The following is a 20363-nucleotide window of genomic DNA, read 5'->3' on the forward strand; positions in this document are numbered from 1 at the left end:
TGTAGCGCTGTACAGCAAAAAGAGCTATTCCCACTCCTAACAGTGCCATGCCTGAAGCACCCATTATTTCAGGGATTTCCCAACATCCTCTTTTGAAAAGTCCGACCAACGTGTTTGGAAAGTTGGGCTGGAAACCAATCACTTTAGGTTCCGGCGTCATGTCCGTTTGGTAATTTATTTAAAATATTATATGTATTGATGTGTATTTGGATCAATCACTAATGACTTTTTTTCATGAGAATAATCAAATTTCAGAATCAAATGAAACAGATGATTGACAATATATATATTTTTTAAGGAAACCAAAAATAGTTTATATATACTTTTTAGAAATATAGGTATCTATTTTGGAAAAATACTCAAAGATAGGCACTATGCTTTTAATTTATTTGTATACCCCATAATTTTAGAAGAGGCGCGCGGCCCATAGTCGGTAAAACACTATACTAGGTATACACATACATAACATGAGTATGTTTTTTGCAAATATTTTTTTCTTCCTTTCTTTCAACAAGCGGTGTTGATTTAAAACAAAAAACGCGCCTGCTTAGGTTAAGAATCCTTGCATTGATCCCTTTAATTTTATATTCTTTGTACCTAGTATTAAAAAAAAATCATTCACCAAATCCCATGGCGTAGCGTAGCACAGCCGCCTTCTTTGTTTTTTTTTAAACGTCATCTATATCATATATCCAAGAACACTGGCACAGCAAAGACGAATGTAGGTTTTGGAGATATTAATAAAGAGAATATTGTATACCATACAAGAAACGCGCGAATAGCAATACCCTTCCTTTGCAGTCGGGTAAAAAGTAGGTATAGTAAAAGAAACAAAACGCAAAATTATTTTGCATGACAGTGACGGCCGCGACATTGAAACGTCAGGAAAGGGCAATACAATACAAGCGAGCGAAGTGAAGTTTCAGCTATTTCAGCTGATTATAGTGATCTATGCTACGAACATATCTACAATATTTTTCATTTCAATTACTAATTGTGTTTAGAGGGAGGTGTTTACTAGCGATACTCGCGCGCGGTATTCGGTTATAGCATTTGGTTAAGGGCGGACGTGGGTAAAAACAACAAATATGAGTTCCCGCTTCCAAGTAGTTGAGCAAGGTCCGCCGATCGAAGTTTTTCAGCTTATGAAGTTGTATTCTGAGGACACCTTTCAGAATAAGGTCAATTTAAGTGTCGGCGGTGAGTGTTGTTTGCTTTACACTAGTTTAATGTCGAATACACAGAGTACTTTTGTTGAATATTAGTGATATTGCGTTTAGTATACATAACCCCTCAACCTCAACTATTATGTAACTTGTTTATTTATCTCAAGAGTTGACTAGGCACTCATTAACAATTTCATAACAGCTGTACTATTTCTGTATCTACTTCTAAATATATGATACATTTTGTTTACAAATGTATAGATTGGTATCCCAACTATTATAAACTGTAAAAGAGGATTTATTTGTTTGTTGTTGTTATCCTTCACGCCTTATCTACCTACTCAACAATTTTTTTATCATTTTGCATACATATTGAAGAAAACTTCTCATTTAATTATAGGAGTGCAGAGAAGAATACAGGGTATTTTTAGCAAAATAATTCACATGTTCACATGTGCAAAGCCGTAAATAAAATAAGAAATTGCACATTCTACAGACTGTATATACCTATGCATCTTTTTTCCCATAAAAATAATATGTATATTATTATTTTTGTATGGAAAAAAATATTACAAGATATAAATTTTTTTTCATCACCATACAACTTATATGACCCTCAGGGTATGGCCTTGTCACGGCTTTATATGTACCATTGAACAAACACCTTGTATAATTAATAGAAATATTACATTTATCCCAGATCATAGAGATAAAATCTTTATTAGAATTTTGAAATCTAGTAGGCCTTGTATACTTACAAAATTTAATAATATTGTTAATAAACTATTTTATCTGTATTTAGTATATGGTGTAAAAATTGTCTTTTTTGCATATCTTTAATTTGTCATACAACAAGAAATTAAAAGTCACAATAAACTGTTTTTTTTTTCAAATATTGTCTATGTTCTTGTCAATATGTGACAAAAATAAATATTTTTGTGTGCATTTATAATATTATTAAGAAATTTTAAATAATTTTGGTATCCCACAGCATACAGGGATGAGTTCGGGAAGCCATGGGTTTTGCCAGTGGTTAGGAAAATGGAAAAACAAATGGCCGAAGACAACACATTACTCCATGAATACCTGCCAGTACTTGGTGAGTGATAATTGTTTTAATTATTGTTGATTGTTGCAACTAGATGATGTGAAACAGGAATTAACATGTTGTTTATGTATATAACATATGTTTTATATAACAAATTTAACTACCTACATGTTGTCAACTAGTACATACATATTATTATTAATTAGTATGTGTTAGTTGATTTACTTGCTATGTGATGATTTTGATTTAAAATTAAAGAATATTAAAGACAAGCTCTCATTGACTTGTACCAAAATGAATAAAAAAAGTTACATCCCATAAAGATTTTAAAAAATCAAGTCGAAAAATAATAGTTGGTATAATTATAGTATTAAAAAATACTTATAGTATTTTAAATATCAACAACACAAAAGTTAAATCACAGTCATATAAAAAAATATTACACAACAAAATATTTATCACAATCAAGTGTTGTTAAAGAAACGCAAAAAAATATTGTAATCTAGTTTTTTTTTTATGGCATTACAGATTAAAACTAACTGATTTGTAAATAGCGTGATAATACAAAGTACTCAATTTTTTTTTTTTTTATTGAAGCCACCACTTATCATAAAAAAATATGTTATTTGCTATTTTGTAGAATTTTTCTTTTAAACTATTCTAGAAATAAGTTTCTAAACTAGAATGTGTTATGCTGGGGCTCCACTATCGAGCTATGATGAAGCTTCATTATATCGAGTTGGATCTGGTCATAAACTGAGAGTCACGACGAAGCATACGCGATGGCATGTAAGCGCTTGCAACAATCGTGGTTGTACTCTTTCGCACATCAAAAATGACATTCATAGTGCAAGATGTCACATTACACGAAGTTTTATTATGACAAAACTTCACGAAATTACATGACGCTTCGCACTGTTGTATAGTCCCAGCATTAATATTTAAGTTCTGTAATATGAAATAACTACTTAATAGTCGCCAATCAGCTCTTTATATACATTGCATGCAGCTAGATAAGTAATTTCCAGTAGGTAGTTGATTTCATAGATTGTCAGACCACATATTGGATTGAAGATTACATTAAAAGTATCATTGTCAAATTGATAAATATTATCTTTCATATTCTACGCGGTTATATGTATTATATGTAAACATGTAATGACCACCGTGAAGAAGCTGAAAGATGAATTATTTAAAAAACTATGTAAACAGTTATTTGATGGTTGAAAATAGATAGGTGCTTACTTACTCAATATACTTTGAATAACAAAGTTTCAATTTCAATAGTTTGAGTCCACCACCCATTCTTCTTTCCACTGCTGAATATAGCCAAGCTACTAAAGCTCATGTATTTTTTGTAGGTATGGAAAATTTCTCGAACGCCTCCGTGGCGATGCTGATAGGAGCTGACCACCCCGCCATTGCCGCAGGACGTGTAAGTAATTGATCTGCGATAGATTTTATGTTGGTATTAGTTAAACAGTTGCTATTAGCTATATTTAGGCAGGTGTTTATTAATATTATCTGTCTTATCTATAAACATTATCAAAACTTTCTAACCAAAATGTTTGACCTTGCGACCCACTTGATAGGAGGAGGATAGAACTTCAAACCCAATACTAATCTGAAACAGATAAAATATATTTGCTTACAAGTAGCTAATAATAAATTTCTCAGAGATTAGAATAATGAGCAAATGGAAGGGAAGTAGGTAACAATTACTTTCTTCTCTTTTTTCTTTCATTATACTTTATTTTTTAAGTATATGTTGTTTTGAGGTTTTCTTATGTATGAAGTTTTCACTAATAGACATTGTGATTACTGAGTAAGATTTAGGTGTACATATATAAAATATTTTTACCCAAGCGAAGCCGGGAAGGGCTTGTATTTTATAATATGTTTTAAATTTTAAAATTGTTCTGATTCAGTGGCAATCTTAACGATTGAATGAGTGACATATTTGTTTGTTTGTTTGTAACAGGCATTCGGCGTGCAAACCCTGTCTGGCACGGGCAGTTTGCGAGTCGGCGCGGAGTTCCTGAACAAACATCTCAAATACAACACTTTCTACTACTCCACTCCTACGTGGGGTGAGATATTTTATGATTTATCTTTACTAGTATTATAAATGCGAAAGTCTGTCTGTCACGCTTTTACGGCTAAACCGTTTATCCGATTTAAAGTCCGTTCCAACCGAGGCGATACGCGCGCGAGAAATAGGTATGCGAAATTCCGCATTTCATACGCTCTCTTAGTCTGCCTGTGATATTTATGACCCGAGGACAAATAATAGTTTTTCGCGGGCAGAGCTGTGGGCAACAGCTTGTTTTAAATAATGAGATGAAAAAATCAGAGATCCAACTTTAACTTAATCGAAATTCGAGTTTGCCATATCTAGGACCGGGCAGAAGCAATATACTAGTCAACATTTGTGTTTTAAGTAATTGCTGGTTTACACAAGACGTGGCCGTACCCGTGTAGACTGTATTCCTGGAGTTCTGCTATACCACTATATTTGAAATATTGGGGCGTTAAAATCAAGAAAGAACTGAAAATAAAGCGCTTCTTTGTCCGTCCACAATGTAACTTACGTTTTATAAATATTTGTCTATACTTTGAATCATAAAATAACGAGGCATGACGTAATGAAAGATAACGATAATCTAATGTCATATCGTAAATGTATGTGTTTATAATTATGTTACAAAAATAGCATCGTGATGCAATATGATGAATATGATATTATTATTGACGGGTTACAGTTGCAATAGGAAGCTGAAATTATGTAGGTATTCAAATCTATAAACCGGAAATTGTTAGGGCGGTTTTCATTTGTTTTTTATAAATTCGCGGGCTCAAATAGCCGATTAGTGGAATCTTTATTCGCATACCTTTCTCTTGATTGTCTTTTACAATCTTGGCTGGATAAATTTGTGGTACATACATGTTTTTAAACCCCGACGCAAAAAGAGGGGTGTTATAATTATAAGTTTGACCGCTAAGTGTGTCTATCTGTATGTCTGTTTACGTGACACTACCGTAGCTCATCTATGGGTGAACCGATATGGATGCGGTTTTTCTTATTTGATAGCTAATTTTTATGATGTGGTACTTAGATATGATAGATCAAAATCGGTTCAGCCGTTCAAAAGTTGTAGCGAAATCAATATTGAATGTCGGGGGGTTTTTTAATTTGCCTAACAAATAAACTCGTTCTATCAATCCCAGTGTTGTAACTTTTTTAAATTAGTACTTGTTAATTCTTGTTGTATCCTGATTTAAGTCCAATCTATAAATGAAATATAAACCACTTACAATGAGTGTTTTGTTTGATATATAAAGCATCTCTTATCACTGGCCTTATCGTTTTGATTAAAACTGCAAAAGAGTTATGGGCATTTAACGTTGAATGACGGCATAAGATGACCTGAGTGATAACATCACAAGCTTATAATCAAATATGGAGATTAAAAAAATTGGAATTCATTCAGAAATCACACTTTCACGGGCACTTTTTCATGTCAAATTTTTTATTATACCCATAGTCAAAACGCTACAAACTACTGACATTACGGAAAGACTACTGTTGAGGAGAAATGCCGTAGGAAACTCATTCACACAGTGTTGGTCCCTATCATGCCAGAAGGGCTTACCATTATTCTTTTTTACATATATTTTTTTCTGATATAGTATAACAAAAGACCGCGAACTTAAGGCCCGGAAACAGCGTTAGAAAATGTTGTAAATTCGGCTGTGGTTTTACAACCGGCCGCCTGCCTAATATCAATCCTCCATGTGATAGTTTTTTCCCTATCAATCAAGGCTATGTGTCTCTTAGCCGCCTCGTACAGTATTCATGAATAGGGCGGAATCACTCGCCAATGAGAAGCGTTGAAATGTCATAGACACCCATGGAGACTTGTACTAAGTTCTAATTGTTCGAACCCCAGTATATAGGAGGTCCCGGGTTCGATCCCCGGTTAGGTCAACATGGAATATGATCTATTTCATATTGACCTGGGTCTTGGATGTTTATCTATATATGTATTTGTTATAGAATATTGTGTCGTTGAGTTAATATCCCATAACACAAGTCTCTAACTTACTTTGGGGCTAGGTCAATCTGTGTGATTGGTCCCTATATAATATTTTTTGTTCTAGAAAATCATCACTTAGTTTTCGTAAATTCCGGCTTCACCTCCGCCCGCACCTACCGCTACTGGAATCCGAAGACGCGCGGGATCGACTTCGACGGCCTTATCGAGGACCTTCGGGCGGCTCCGGAGAACTCCGTCGTACTGCTGCACGCGTGCGCGCACAACCCCACCGGCATTGATCCTACGCACGAACAGTGGGAGAAGATCGCTGATATCATGGAGGTACATACATTTTGACTGATAGAAACAATTATTGCAAAAAAACACGAGGACAAATTTAGTGTCAAAATAAGCTAAAGTCAGTTAATAGTAAGTTTTATCGACTATGAGTGTGCAAAAATCTGTAACTGAAGAGCATGCTATTACTAAACAATAAAAAAAAACGATCCCATTCAGAACAGTATTTTCACAATTTCTAATTCTCTCTCTCATTCTCGCAGAAATGGTGCCCAACATTTCTTACATGGTTGTGTTGTCTAGAAGCCCAGGGACGTGGGAATTTCGGGATAAAAATTATTCTATGTGTTATTCCAGGTTATATTCTACCAAATGTCATAACAATCCTACCAGTAGATTTTGCGCGAAAGAGTAACAAACATACACACATACATACGTCCGTAAAAACATTGTTGTTCGCGCAAAACGTTAAAACACTCAGTTGTATAGCGCATGTTCTAACTTAAAATCTAGTATAGGTTTCATCGCGATACATTGCTTAGAAACAGAGATATTGATAATATATTTGACATTGAGCGTGACTTTGACCTGAAAGTTATGAGCGAACGAACACGAACATAAAAAAAGTAGTAATTGACCGAGCGAGCGAGGTCTATAAGTCAACTTGGGCCAACATTTTTTGTATGTTTGTTTGTAACGCGAAAACTTTCGAACCGTTGGTCTGATTTCGATGAATTTTAAAAGGCATGTAGGATCTGTCAGTAGCATTTTCAATTTCGCGGGGCATCAACATGTGTTTATTCGTTTTTGAAAATTTATCGAGTTCCCGAGGTCTTGGTTCGCGGCGATCAACTAGTTGTAAGAAACGTATACGGGTGTAAAGCGGCGGAGGTGGTGTGCAGGAGCGGAAGTTGTTCCCGTTCTTCGACAGCGCGTACCAGGGCTTCGCGTCCGGCGACCTCGAGCGGGACGCGTGGGCCGTGCGCCACTTCCTGCGGCGCGGCTTCGAGCTCGTCTGCGCGCAGTCCTACGCCAAGAACTTCGGCCTCTACAGTCAGTATACACATATTAATATTTATTTATTTAAAAGCTCTGCATTTGTATTTATTTCTTTATTTAAATCTTCTGTATTCGGCATTTATTTATCGGTACGTCAGTATACATTAATATCACAGTTTTTTTTAATTCATTAATTTATTTAAATGTAGTCTTAAATTGTTCGACATTTATTTGTAGATATTAAAGTAGTTAATAAATAAATAGGTAATTAACATTTGTAGTATGAATGTACAAGAAAGTATGTACAAACTGTGAACTTAACGTCATATGGCATTCTCTACCAATCAAACCATACATTCAAATTCGTGTTCGATTATTTAAATACCATCATACATTTTATATTTTAACCAGTCGATTGGTCAATCATGTCCAATAATTCAAATTCACACATTTTTTGTATGTATGTTTGTTTGTAACGCGATAACTTTAAGATATATAGGATCTGTCAATAGAATATATAAGTTCGGTTAATTCCTTTTTGAAAAATTTTCACAATAATGTAAAAATTAATAGTGTTCGCGAGGTCCGAGTTCGCGGCGAACAACTAGTTATAGAATTTTTTTTCAACGACGTAATTGTTTTGTCCTCCGGCCAGACGAGCGTGTGGGCAACCTAGCAATAGTGGTGAAGGATGCGAAGTATGTGCCGGCGATCAAGTCGCAGCTGACGTGGGTGGTGCGCGGCATGTACTCCAACCCGCCCGCGCACGGCGCCCGCGTCGTCGCCCGCGTGCTGGCTGACAACCAGCTGTTTGACGAGTGGTCAGTGTTCTGTGTCAGTCACGTTATTGTGTTTCTTGATGACGTCTAGGGATGTCGACGACCGTGCAAAGTGGACACGAAAAATTTTCGCACACAAAAATTTTTCGTGTCCACTTTGTCCGCTGTCTAGTTGGAAGCTAAAATTTGGACTTGTACATAAAAGATGCAATGATGAAATCGATAGATTTGGATATTTTCGTGTTTATTTTTTGCTCAACACCGTTTTTGTAAATATACGTATATTCAAATATCCATGAAACAAGAGCTTTCATTCTTGTTTTTGTTTGTTTGTAATGAAGAAACTCAAAAACTACTGGACCGATTTTGATGAAATTGGCACAGAGATAGATGAAACCTTTAGGAGTAACATAGGCTTCTTTTTTATTATGGTTTTACACGAGCGAAGCCGGGCCGGGACGCTAGTTTTAAATATATTTGATTTGAATAAGTTATTTTTTACATTATGATACTAATGTTATAAATACGAAAGTTTTTGAGGATGCATGTGTGTATGTTTGTTACACATTCACGCAAAATCTAATGGACGGATTGTTATGAAATTGGTACACGGGTAGAATATAACCTGTTATACCTAATTTCATAACAATCCCCTAAATAATATAAACTAAATTCAAATTCATAATTCTTTATTAAATTTAGGATGATATACATCACTTATTGACGTCAAAAAATTACTTAAACTAAGTCTACTGCCGGCTTCCAAAGCGCAGGTGAAGAAGAAGCGGCGCAACAAACTTCACCGCAGCCTTATCTTCAAGGACGTCAATTAACAAATATAGGTCTTAAATAATAATATTGTGTACTTACATTGTTATATTACTGATAAAAAATTATACATAAATTTATATTTAAAAAATGGTAAGCCCTTCTGGCATAATAGGGACCAACACTGTTTGAATGAGTTTCTTTCGGCATTTCTTCTCAGCAGTGGTCGTTCCGAAATGCTAGTAGTTTGTAGCTTTGGTAAACATCATTTAATTTAGAATATGACGTGAAAAAGTGCTTGTGAAGGCCTAATTTCTGAATAAATGATTTGATTTGATAATAAACTAAACTAGTTGCGCCCCGGGGCCACACAAACGTCAATTTTCATACATTAATATCGTATAATTGTGTAACAGGAGGTCGCACATCAAGGCGATGTCCGCGCGAGTCATAGACATGAGAGAAGCTTTGAGAGCGGAACTTGTCAAGTAAGTCCTTGTTCTTGTCAAATTCAAAGCATACATCCAGATATTACTTATAGGCATTTTCTCAAATTTTAAATTATATAATATTTTTTAATTGCGTTTATTATATCTTTTGATTTCTTAGATCCCCTTTTCAAGTTCTATTTTTTGTATGTAAGTTTCTCGTCAATTAACCATAATTAATAGTATATATCCTGTGGATACATTTATATTTAAAAAAAAACTATAATGTGTAACTTTTTAATAACAAGCTATTGTATAAGATCATTAACCATCATCGTGGGACGAGCCGACTTGTTTTCTCACCAGTGATCGAAATGCGAGTACTTTGCTGCTTTGAAACACATTTAAATTTGAACATCTGAGGGTGGTTCCCAAAGCGTTTCGGCCGCTGCGGTCGCGCTGTCATTACAATCTTTCAAATTTTAACGACAAAAATTAGTTTTATTTTTTAACTTTAAATGAATTAATCTGTACTGTGTTAATGTCAATTTTAGGAATGATTGGTTTTGGAAATGGTTCCTTCCTTAAGAAAATAGACGGATCGTAATGACAGCGCGGCCGCAGCGGTCGAAAAGCACTGCGAACCACCCTGACAAAATTTATTAAATTTTTACACGCATAGAGATTAACTATTTGTTGTCCCTAGACTCGGCACCCCTGGCACATGGGAGCACATAGTGAAACAAATAGGTCTGTTCTCATACACGGGCCTGAACCAGCGGCAAGTGGAGTACCTCGTCCAGGAGTACCACATCTACCTGCTCAGCTCGGGTCGCATCAACATCTGCGGACTAAACCCAGGCAACGTTCAATATGTGGCCAACGCGATCCACGATGCGGTCACCAAATTCCCGGCTGAAGAGTAATTTTTTTTTTTCTTTTTTTTTTATATGTTACCACGATTGCTAAGCAAAACGAAATAAATGTAGCGCTGGCGCGAAACAATTATATTTTCGAAAAAACTAAAGAAATATGTTTTGGTTATTTTAAGCCGTTGCGTTTATGTGTGTATTGTATACGAATGTATTTTTTACCTAGAGCTGGCCACAAATAATACGCAGATTTATTTACGTAAATTAAAAAACCTAACCTTTTTTTTTTTCGGTTTGACCGATGACTGATGATATCACACAAAAACAAATCATATATATATATATATATATACATATATGTTTAACGTTGTCAAAAATGATTAACGTAAGATGCTGTCTCAATTAATTTTTAGGTCTCGATGTTTAGCTCAATTTAACAATAATAATTCTTAACATTTTTAGATGTCCCTGTTGAGAAACAGAATTAAGTGTAAGTAAACAAATTAAAAAAACCTTATTGTAGTTTGATCGTAGTTTTTTACATATATTATATTATATTAATCAAATTTATAATTTGGCAGTTACATTTTCTTTCATTTAATTTAAAACTTCTTATTTGCGGTGTTTTTGAGATTATGTTTGTGTTCATTTATTGTTTCATTTTTTAAATCATGTCTCAACATATTTTTATAATGTTATAATCGTATTACCCGACCAATGATGTAGCTATGTATATTGTTAATTAATTAGTCAAAAGCAATATTAAGTAGATAAATATTTTATTTTTTTTTCACAAAATATAGTTTTAAAAACAAAATAAATAGGCTGTGATTTTCTAAATTAACTGAAACATCAACCACACATATTGTATAGTGTATGCATTTTTTTATAAAACAAATAAGCCGTCGACGTGTAAATGTGTTCATTGTATTTAAAAATATATATATGTATTGTATATAGAATAAACTGCATTCATTTTATCTATATATAAATGGACATTAAAATTTTAAGTACTGTAGATTTTGCCGTAGAGGTATTGTTGCTTTTGCTTCTATATAAAAAAGTTATATGTAAGTTTTTATATCTCAATATGCATATATATTTATCTTTAATAACATGCAATGTTAGCAGTATTAAACGCGTTTAGATTGTGCAATAAACTGTATTAGCTATATGTAACCAAACACTTATAATTTTAGAAAAAAAACTTGTAATATACGTTGCAAATACATAATTCACTTGTTTCTGAAGTAGTTTTATTTTATCTCTATATTTGGCTAGGTACTTATCTTTTTTGTTTTCTTTTTTTATGGTACCAAAACTACCAACCTATGACATTAACCTACATGCGGGCAACATAAAGTTGTATTCTGTCGGTATGAGTACATACGGAAACTGCTACCCTTGTAGTGAACGAAAGAAAATGATCTTTATACACAAAATAAATATGTCCTAAAAATAATAAATTCATAGGTTTAGGGCTAGTTTGGCTACTCTCTGATATAATATGTTATTGTAATCTGACAGATATATATTAACTGCTAGATAAATCTGCCTGAAGTGATTGGCCAGTTAGCTCTATCCAACACTTGTGAAACACAATAACGGTGTCAGTTCGAAATGTTCTATAGAGTTTTTTATGTTGTTACGTATAAACTGTCAGATACTATCTATACTCGTATATTTATCAGCAAGCTGTGAATCAGTCCCACAAAAGTACATCTAGCGCTTCTTGACAGAATGGCGGGAAACCGCATTGTAAGCAGAAAAGCCCAGTAGTGGGACACAAAATTATATTATAAAAAAGTGAGTTTTAGATGACATTTACTAAAATTTTTACTCTTTTTCAGCGACAACCGTGCAAAGTTATAATGGCTGTACGTGTCGGTGATACAACGTGCTTGACTCGGGTATTATGAAGCAATCGTGTATTATTTATTGCAAATATAGTTGTTTTTATACATTGTCGGTTGTTATGTTTATGTTTAATAAAAATATTTGAATATTAAAATTGTGTTATCATCCCAGTATAAATAATATCAAAGCAAAAATTAATTGAAGAAATATTTTTGTTTCTTGATATTTTTCATTCCATCATAACATAGGTGTAAGAAAAAGTTTATCAGTTTGCAAAGTACCATATATTATCGATATGTAGATATGAAGAAAAGTTTTTAACAAAGCGTTTCCTATTATTTTATAGAAATTTTCTTGGTAAATAATGTCTCACATTTTCGCCATTCCTTCCAAGTCTTCGGTAGTATAGTGGTCAGTATCCCCGCCTGTCACGCGGGAGACCGGGGTTCGATTCCCCGCCGGAGAGAACACGTTTTTATTACAAAATGTTTTTTTTATCAGATTTATTTTTTTAAGTTTACATATAGTCATTTCACTTTATTCAAAAGAGAACAAAAACAAAAAAAAATATTCAAAAATGCCACCCCAAATGCTATGTACCCCAAACGGCAAAAGTTTATATAACAGTAGCCGGGGGATTTCCCCGAACGGCATTGGACTTCCATGGACCAGGAAACACCCGAAGCGGTAGTCCAAACCACGCAAACGGCTTCCCACACCTTAGCCATAAAACTCTTGGCTTCTGGACACCTTATTAACATTTGGACTTTTTATTTCAACCCTGACAACAAAGTTCGCCTTGTTTCATATACTTCAATCTTTGGAGAATTGAAATAAAAAATATGTTCTAATGTTATGAATTCATGAGAAAAGGTGATAAATATAATAGCAATTGAAATTATTTCATATCATGTATATGTGACTCAGTCGACTTTTTTTGTTAATAGTAAGAACTCTAAAGTAATAATTTGTTAAATAGTAACAAGTCTACTAGTTAAGTACAAATTCTTCATGCAGAAATACACGTAGTATAAATGGGGTTAACTATTTAAAGGTATTATAATGGTTTAGTATAAAATTTGGTGCTTCACACCTTCACCAGACAATAATAAAACAATTAGATTATTTTTTTTATAATTTATTAAACTTAACAATAATATATGATTATGTCTCCATAGCGCCTTCGTTTGGTTCCGTACTCACTGCAACCAGCGGCCGGCTGCCGAATCGATTTAAAACTGAAATAAGTAAATTAAATAAATCGCCATCTGCCTTAAACTTATAACACAAAAGAAAAGTGATATATTTGTTCATCAACGCGGTATCCCTTATTTCACTCTTCCTCGCGTGTTCCTAGTTATATTCGGAACTGTGACGCCCCGAAGCCTGGGGTTCGCGTAAAATAATCAATCATTAAATTTTGAAGATTTGGCTATGCTTTTACAACCAGCAGCCTGCCTGACGTCAACCCTCTATGGGGACGCTATTGTTACCTATCAGCTGTTGAGCACATGTCCCTTAGTCGCCTCGTACGACTTCTATGGGAGGGTTTGGAGTGATCCTATTCTAGGGCGGGACCACACGCCATAACAGAAGATCTATCTAACAGGTGAAGATGTGCTTTAAACATAAATAAAATTAACAATTGGAAGCACAAAAAAAATTGGTAAACATATTTACATTTGGGTAACATCGTATTTATGACGACAGCATGCCGCCGGGCTTCACTCCCGTGGGAATTTCAGGATAAAAAGTATACTATGTGTTATTCCAGGTTAATTTCTACCCGTGTATCAAATTTCATAACAATCGGTCCAATAGATAATGCGGGAAGAGGTAACAAACTTACTTTCGCATTTATAATATTAGTTGGAATAGTAAAACTTTCGAACTTACTTTGGGGCTATTTCAATCTATATTTATAGTCTAAAAAGGAAATTCCTAAACATCTGTGATCTAAATTCATTCACTGTCAGTGTTAACCCCCAGACGCCCCACTAATTGATGCAAACAGTGAGGTCACTGACCTTCATCGCTGTTGGTCAAGTCCAGCATCTCAATGCAGCACTCCTTGTTGTCGCCGCCCACCGCCAGCGACAACGGCGCCTCGGGGCACAGCGCCGCGCACAGGGCGGCGCCCACGCGGCATTGCCTCTCGCTCACTTGCACTGCCCCACTACTGGAATATTAAGTACAACTCTAATTCAAAAAAAGCAAAAAAAAAAAAAGAAATTCGTTTACTATTATGAAATTGTGTTGATGACTATTCGAAGGTAATTCGATAATAATAGAAACAGTAACAATACCAGTGAAAAAAATTAGACAACACTTTCAAAGATATGACAAAAATAAATTCACACATTTTTGGGCTCGTCTAAACGCTAATATGCGTACAAGTGACGTCACAACCAGAATTAGCGTAACAAAAAAAAATTATTAGATGTAGTTTTATGTTGTCTATCAGCTAGACTATTTGTCCCTTATTTGCGTACGACATCCACGAGAATATGAAGAATTATTATATACCTATTCTAGGGCGGAACAACACGATGATATAATTTAAACCAACCTAGATATGTCCCAAGTCTTCATTTTGCCGTCAGTGCTTACAGTCACCATCATCCCGGGGACCAACTCGCTGATAATCAAACCTGCCAATTATTTTAATACTGTTAGCCATTAGAAAATACAATAATATATTTATTTAATGTACATAATTTAAAATTTCATGAGATAAATAAAATTGGATTTTAGAGACAGTCATGGACTATATATGGACTAGACTGGCTAAAATATCGATTGTAGGCGCAGGGACAGATAGAAAGAGATGGCGATGGATGATAATTGACCGAGCGAAGCAAGCGAGTCTACAAATCAAATTGGGGGCAAAAATATTTTTTTTTGTATGTACCTATATAACGCGATAACTTTCGAACCATTGGTCTGATTTTGATGAATAGAATATTATTATATAATTTGGTCAATCGAATTTTTAAGTTCGTGGGGCAACCGTCCGATCCGTTAAGTCGTTTTTGAAATATTTAGAATTTTGTAAAAAAAATATCGTGTCTATCTAATCACGTGGTCTATGTTCGCGGCGAACAACTAATAATATTAATTGTTTGTGCCCTCGATAGAGATTTGTGGTAAAAGACATTTGAGGTCTTTGCCCAGCAGTGGGTCACTTCAACAGACAAAAAAATTGCGAATTCGGTGTCATACAGCATTGTTTTTATAAAATGTGTAATTCAAGCATGCAATATGTGTACTACACTCGTAGCACTAGTGTTGGAATTTACCCGTGACTTCATTCTCGTGCGCCTGTATTGTCCACAACGGCTCGTCTTGTCTGCAGTCCACATATGCCACTTTCCCTTCGTTGCTGCTCATCTGAAATTGTTGACAGAGAAACATATAGAAAGAAAGAAAAAAATGTTTATTTGCTCAAACATATTAGTATATACAGCACGTAGTATATACAAACGTCTTTTTCTCACAATGTCCTTTTCTCAAAATGTCATTTTCTCATTTTATATAGACATGAACATATCTGTCGTTTCGCTCGTGTAATAAAGATAAACATATATTGGAAATGCACGAGAAGAAACAGGATAGACGGTCTTTTGTCCTTCATCGTGTGCCCGGTTTTACAACACATATCTTTTCTCTTTAAGCAGATTCAGAAGTCTAATTACACAAATGAACACTGATATACTTTTGACGGGTTGACGCGAGTTAGCTATAATAGTCGTGACATAAGTTGAAATATTTATGGAAATGCAGGATAACTCACAGCGAAACAGAATGGGTTCTGCCTGTCCCACGCGACTCTTTCTATCTCATTGAGCAGAGTCCACGCGCGGTGACCTTCAGCGCTGCGGCAATCTGTTACGCGCGCTCGGCCGTCCATAGAACCGGTGAGTAACGTCTGTGCTTCTAGAGGGTGGAAACACACTGATTGGACCTGAAAATTTATAAAAAAGTATATTTTTAAATATATGTACTTATTTTCGTAAAATAAAGTGATATAAACATAAAATAAGGTGGATGCATAAATAGAATATCCATACATTTTGCTCCGGAGCTTTGGGTCAAATGTGGTTAGTATTTTATCTTAATACAAATGTTGGTATAATACAAAACTAAAGAGAAAAAAGGCGAGGACAAAAGCTGGTAAATAGTAATTTTAGTCCTAGCAACCAAGATTTGTATAAAGGATAGAATATTATCGATTTGTAACAGTGTTTCCAAATACAACTAACATTATTCCCAATGAGTAACAAACACTGCTACATATCGAAATTTTATTTCTCGTTGAGCAACAGTGGTCCAAATTTTGTTATGACTCAACGGACACAAATGGTCTGGGAAAATATGCATGGAGATGACAGCGCAAAGTTGAGTCGATTGAGAAGAAACAGTAAGAAAGCGGACTCTAGGCTCCGACGCTTTGAGGCTGCGGAAGCAACTGACAATACTGAAAAGGGAGAAAGTACGTAAATGATTACCTTATCTTGAAAGTATGATAGTTTAGTGTGTGGCGTGCCCTGGTCGAGGTCCCATAGCAATACCGTGTTGTCCGCTGATCCACTGGCCAGCACGTGTCTACAAGACAAACTTTAGCTACTAAAAGTTTTTTTACAAAAAGCGAAATTTTAATTTAAAAAAAAAATATTTTTTTCGTATGGGCGATATTTCTGCATAATTATTTTTTTCTTTTGCTGAAATAACATTTCTCTACATTTTCCTTAATTTAACACATTTTAATTAATTCATGATAATCATTTTCATGCTATACATATATAGTTTACTAGATGTTGCCCGGGATAAAACATAGCCTATAGTAATCTTGGATAATGTACCTTTCTAATGGTGAAAGAATTTTTGAAATCGGTACAGTAGTTTCGGAGATTACCCGCCTCAAATATACAAATATCACAAACGCTTACCTCTTTATAATAATAGTATAGAAGTATAGATTAATATATAAATTGTTTAGCTAAACTTTAACAACAAACTATCATACATATAATATACATTTATATTACAACTAAGTTAACATTTTTTTTATTGACTTACGTAAAGTTCCTGTTCCAAGACATATCAAGCACGGCGTCCTTGTGTCCGATTCGTTTGGTCTTTTTCTTCTTGTTGGGCTTCCGGCCGAGCTTGAACACGGGCTCCAGGCAGTTCTCTATGTCGAGGTCCCACACTTGGATCACCGGGTCCATGCCTCCGAGGGCGCACAGGTTACCTATAGACAACGTCAAGGGTTCAATCAGAAATTAGATCTTAATAATATGAATTTGAGACTACTTCTCAAATGTAATCAGTTTATTAGCACTTCCGAATGAGCATCTCATTTAAACAGTGTTGGTTCCTATCATATCCCAATATTTGACGACCTCGATGGCGCAGTGGTAAAGTTCTTGCCACTGAACCAAGAGGTCCCGGGTTCAAACCCCAGTCGGGTCATGATGGAAAATGATCTTTTTCTGATTGGCCCGGGTCTTGGAAGTTTATCTATATATGTATTTGTTATAAAATATAGTATCGTTGAGTTAGAATCCCATAACACAAGTCTCGAACTTACTTTGGGGCTAGCTCAATCTGTGTGAGTTGTCCCAATATATTTAATTTAATTTGTGAAAATTAACAGTAACCATCAATAGTGTACATTTTTTTAAATTTAATAATGTGCAATATAGTAAATAAATAAATAAGTAACATATAAGTGTGCAAGGTTTATTATTCTGATTTATCTCTGATTTTTGAAAATTCTTTTTGGAAATTCTTAAAAAAATAAATGTAAGTTGTTTATTATTTTATAATACTGAGCAAGCAAAGACGCATGCCATGGTCACCACAGCCTATTAACGCCTGCAACACCAGGGATGTCACAGGCGCGTTGTCGTCGGCCCTGAATGATTTTTTTATTTTATTAAATACATAAATTAATAAACTATACCTGGCCCAGAGTCTGTCGGGTCGTGGCTGAGCCACTCGATGCACAGAGGGAACCACGGCAGGATGATATCATGGTGGACATAGAACGAACCCTCCTCCTTGTTGAAGACTGCAAATAACAATTTGTGCTTTAAGGCAATATTTAAAACAATATGTTTATGTAGAAGTTAAAATGTGAATAAATAAATAATAATAAATATGGAAATTATACCCAACAGTTTTTAGATTATATGACAGTTGTAAAACAAATTAAACATACTGTAAACTTCTAATATACTGGCGTCACTCTCCACATGTCCCACCAATAAGAGATTGTCTTCAGGCTTGATTATGTCGTCCTCTTCATCACTGTCTGGACCTTCAGTCTGAAATAAGGATACTTCATTTAGGTATTATGATTTAGTGTTGTTATATTATTATATTTGTATAAACAACTAGCTGCCAGTAGTAAGGTGCAAGTCAGATATACTGGCAGCGAATATTTAGTATGAAATTAAAAATATTCTTTTTTTAAACAAATTAGAAACTTAACTAAAATGTTCAAGGGAGAACTGATATTCTTTACATACCCTGATTTGCACATTTTCACTGAGGTCCCCCAAATTCGGCAAAGTGGCGACTGTTCCAATCCCAACAGGATTTGCTGTGAAGGTATAATATTCATATCAACACCACTTAATATCTAAGAATTCAAGATTCAATATTACTTTTACATTGAAAATTCAACATACTCTGAATTTATGCAATTTGAAAGCCAATGCTTTGTGTGGAGATTGTCTATTTAAAATAAATGCTAATTTCATAAACATCCAACATAAGTTAAAATTGTTATTTGTTAGATACATATTCTAAAGTTAATGGTAGCCTATGTTATGTACTCCTAAATATTGGGCTTCTCTATATGCAAAATTTCATCAACATTAACCACTAGATTTTGAAGTCATCAATTACAAACATACATTTTTTTAATAATTGTTTAATAACATACTGTCATCTTCATTGTCATAGTTAGCAAAGTTGAATCTATCATTAGGATCAGTGGGTGGTGCAGGCTCGGAGACACCACCACCAGCTTCTTCGTCTTCTTCATCACTTACATCTTCACCTCGCTCTGTTATTCTGTAATATTCATTAATATTAAAATTTGCATTAAAATTCACCAAGATATTTTAATACAAGTTACAGTACTTAAACTGATTTTTTTTTCATGGAAAATTTTCACACATAATAAAAATCGTGCGAAACTTTTTGAAGGGATATTTTGTGAAAGAGATCTTTTGTGACGTAGCCGGCTGAATTTGTTAACAACTTTTGACCACAACACACCTTTTTTTATGATAACCTAACCACATATATAAAGAAATATTTACCTTAAATCGTGAGCAGTCTGTTTAATTATATCTGCTAATTCTTTTTCGGTGAGCTCAATCTAGAAACATACAAACACGTGAAGAGTTTCTAAATGAAATTTTCGGATTGCAAAAACATAACCCCTTGTATTATTTTTTTACCTTTTCAGGTACTGCTTTTGCTATACCCCGGCGGACAAAATGCATACATGATACTAAACTAACTGTAGGAGTGTTTTCTTCCATTTTTATCGCTTAAATATAATGCGAATTAAATTAACAATAACAAAACGTGCCAAACTGATGATTTGACATCATGCACTAATTAGACGTCATGACATTGTCATTTTCTTTTACTATTGGTTGGTTTTCTTTGGTTTGGGAACTGTGGGATTCAGTCATGTGATGGGTCACCACGGTTCGAACAAAATATACATAATTACCTACCATAACGTTTGTACTCAGATGTCAAGATATCGATTCAGCAAGTTTAGAAAAAAAAAACAGAATCAGGACGGCCTTATTGTTTTATATATTCTTCCTCATCCTACACATACAATATTTTATTGTATTTAATACGTGCGCCGTCTTCCAAATCGGAACTCTCATCTCCTGTAAGTTTCCGGTAGGTATGGTTCGGACATGGTTCTGGGTTGTGACGCTGCGAAGCCCAGGGATAGCGAAATGTCCAACGACTTTGTAATATTTAGACAATCAACTTTAAATCGGGTTGGATTAGCCGAGTCGAGTAGATTGTAGAAAGCTGAATTACATTATATATTGCAAATGATAAAAA

General features: G+C 34.6%; 2 protein-coding genes and 1 non-coding gene across 5 annotated transcripts; 2 read left to right on the forward strand and 1 right to left on the reverse strand.

Annotated features, from left to right (window-relative positions):
• The first annotated feature begins 916 nt into the window (after nt 1–916).
• Nucleotides 917–12405, forward strand: Got1 (Glutamate oxaloacetate transaminase 1). 3 transcript variants are annotated; one of them, XM_053745282.1, is made up of 11 exons: nt 917–1200; nt 2158–2265; nt 3576–3649; nt 4196–4304; nt 6376–6593; nt 7451–7601; nt 8203–8368; nt 9511–9582; nt 10229–10444; nt 10857–10884; nt 12245–12405. In XM_053745282.1, exons 1-10 carry the CDS (start codon nt 1089–1091, stop codon nt 10867–10869), a joined length of 1239 nt encoding a protein of 412 aa, XP_053601257.1. In that variant the 5' UTR covers nt 917–1088; the 3' UTR covers nt 10870–10884; nt 12245–12405. The 3 variants fall into 3 exon arrangements, with proteins under 3 accessions (XP_053601257.1, XP_053601256.1, XP_053601258.1); XM_053745281.1 differs by lacking the exon at nt 10857–10884; XM_053745283.2 differs by lacking the exons at nt 10229–10444; nt 10857–10884.
• A 240-nt stretch (nt 12406–12645) lies between these two features.
• On the forward strand, nt 12646–12717 carry TRNAD-GUC (transfer RNA aspartic acid (anticodon GUC)). The gene has a single exon. It is a non-coding gene; the product is annotated as a tRNA-Asp (tRNA).
• Nucleotides 12718–13368: 651 nt separating this feature from the next.
• nclb (no child left behind) lies at nt 13369–19899 on the reverse strand. Its single transcript, XM_053745853.2, has 13 exons — nt 19730–19899; nt 19589–19647; nt 19207–19337; nt 18788–18861; nt 18478–18583; nt 18220–18327; nt 17331–17505; nt 16760–16856; nt 16045–16215; nt 15551–15641; nt 14821–14902; nt 14279–14430; nt 13369–13489 (listed from the first exon to the last, which is right to left on the reverse strand). The coding sequence occupies exons 1-13, from the start codon at nt 19811–19813 to the stop codon at nt 13416–13418; spliced, it is 1404 nt and encodes a 467-aa protein (XP_053601828.1). The 5' UTR covers nt 19814–19899; the 3' UTR covers nt 13369–13415.
• Nucleotides 19900–20363: the final 464 nt, after the last annotated feature.

The sequence above is a fragment of the Plodia interpunctella genome, chromosome 5 (genome assembly GCF_027563975.2).
Source record: "Plodia interpunctella isolate USDA-ARS_2022_Savannah chromosome 5, ilPloInte3.2, whole genome shotgun sequence".
Lineage (NCBI taxonomy): Eukaryota > Metazoa > Arthropoda > Insecta > Lepidoptera > Pyralidae > Plodia > Plodia interpunctella.

Bases quoted from the DNA above. Each gene is read 5' to 3' on its own strand.
- Got1 (XM_053745281.1), top strand. From the start codon at position 1,089: ATGAGTTCCCGCTTCCAAGTAGTTGAGCAAGGTCCGCCGATCGAAGTT. The intron at 2,266-3,575 runs GTGAGTGATAAT...TATTTTTTGTAG, and splicing joins TGAATACCTGCCAGTACTTG to GTATGGAAAATTTCTCGAAC. The intron at 6,594-7,450 runs GTACATACATTT...GGTGGTGTGCAG, and splicing joins AGATCGCTGATATCATGGAG to GAGCGGAAGTTGTTCCCGTT.
- nclb (XM_053745853.2), bottom strand. From the start codon at position 19,813: ATGGAAGAAAACACTCCTACAGTTAGTTTAGTATCATGTATGCATTTT. The intron at 17,506-18,219 runs GTATAGTTTATT...CGTTGTCTATAG, and splicing joins CCCGACAGACTCTGGGCCAG to GTAACCTGTGCGCCCTCGGA. The intron at 16,857-17,330 runs GTAAGTCAATAA...TTTGTCTTGTAG, and splicing joins TCTTGGAACAGGAACTTTAC to ACACGTGCTGGCCAGTGGAT.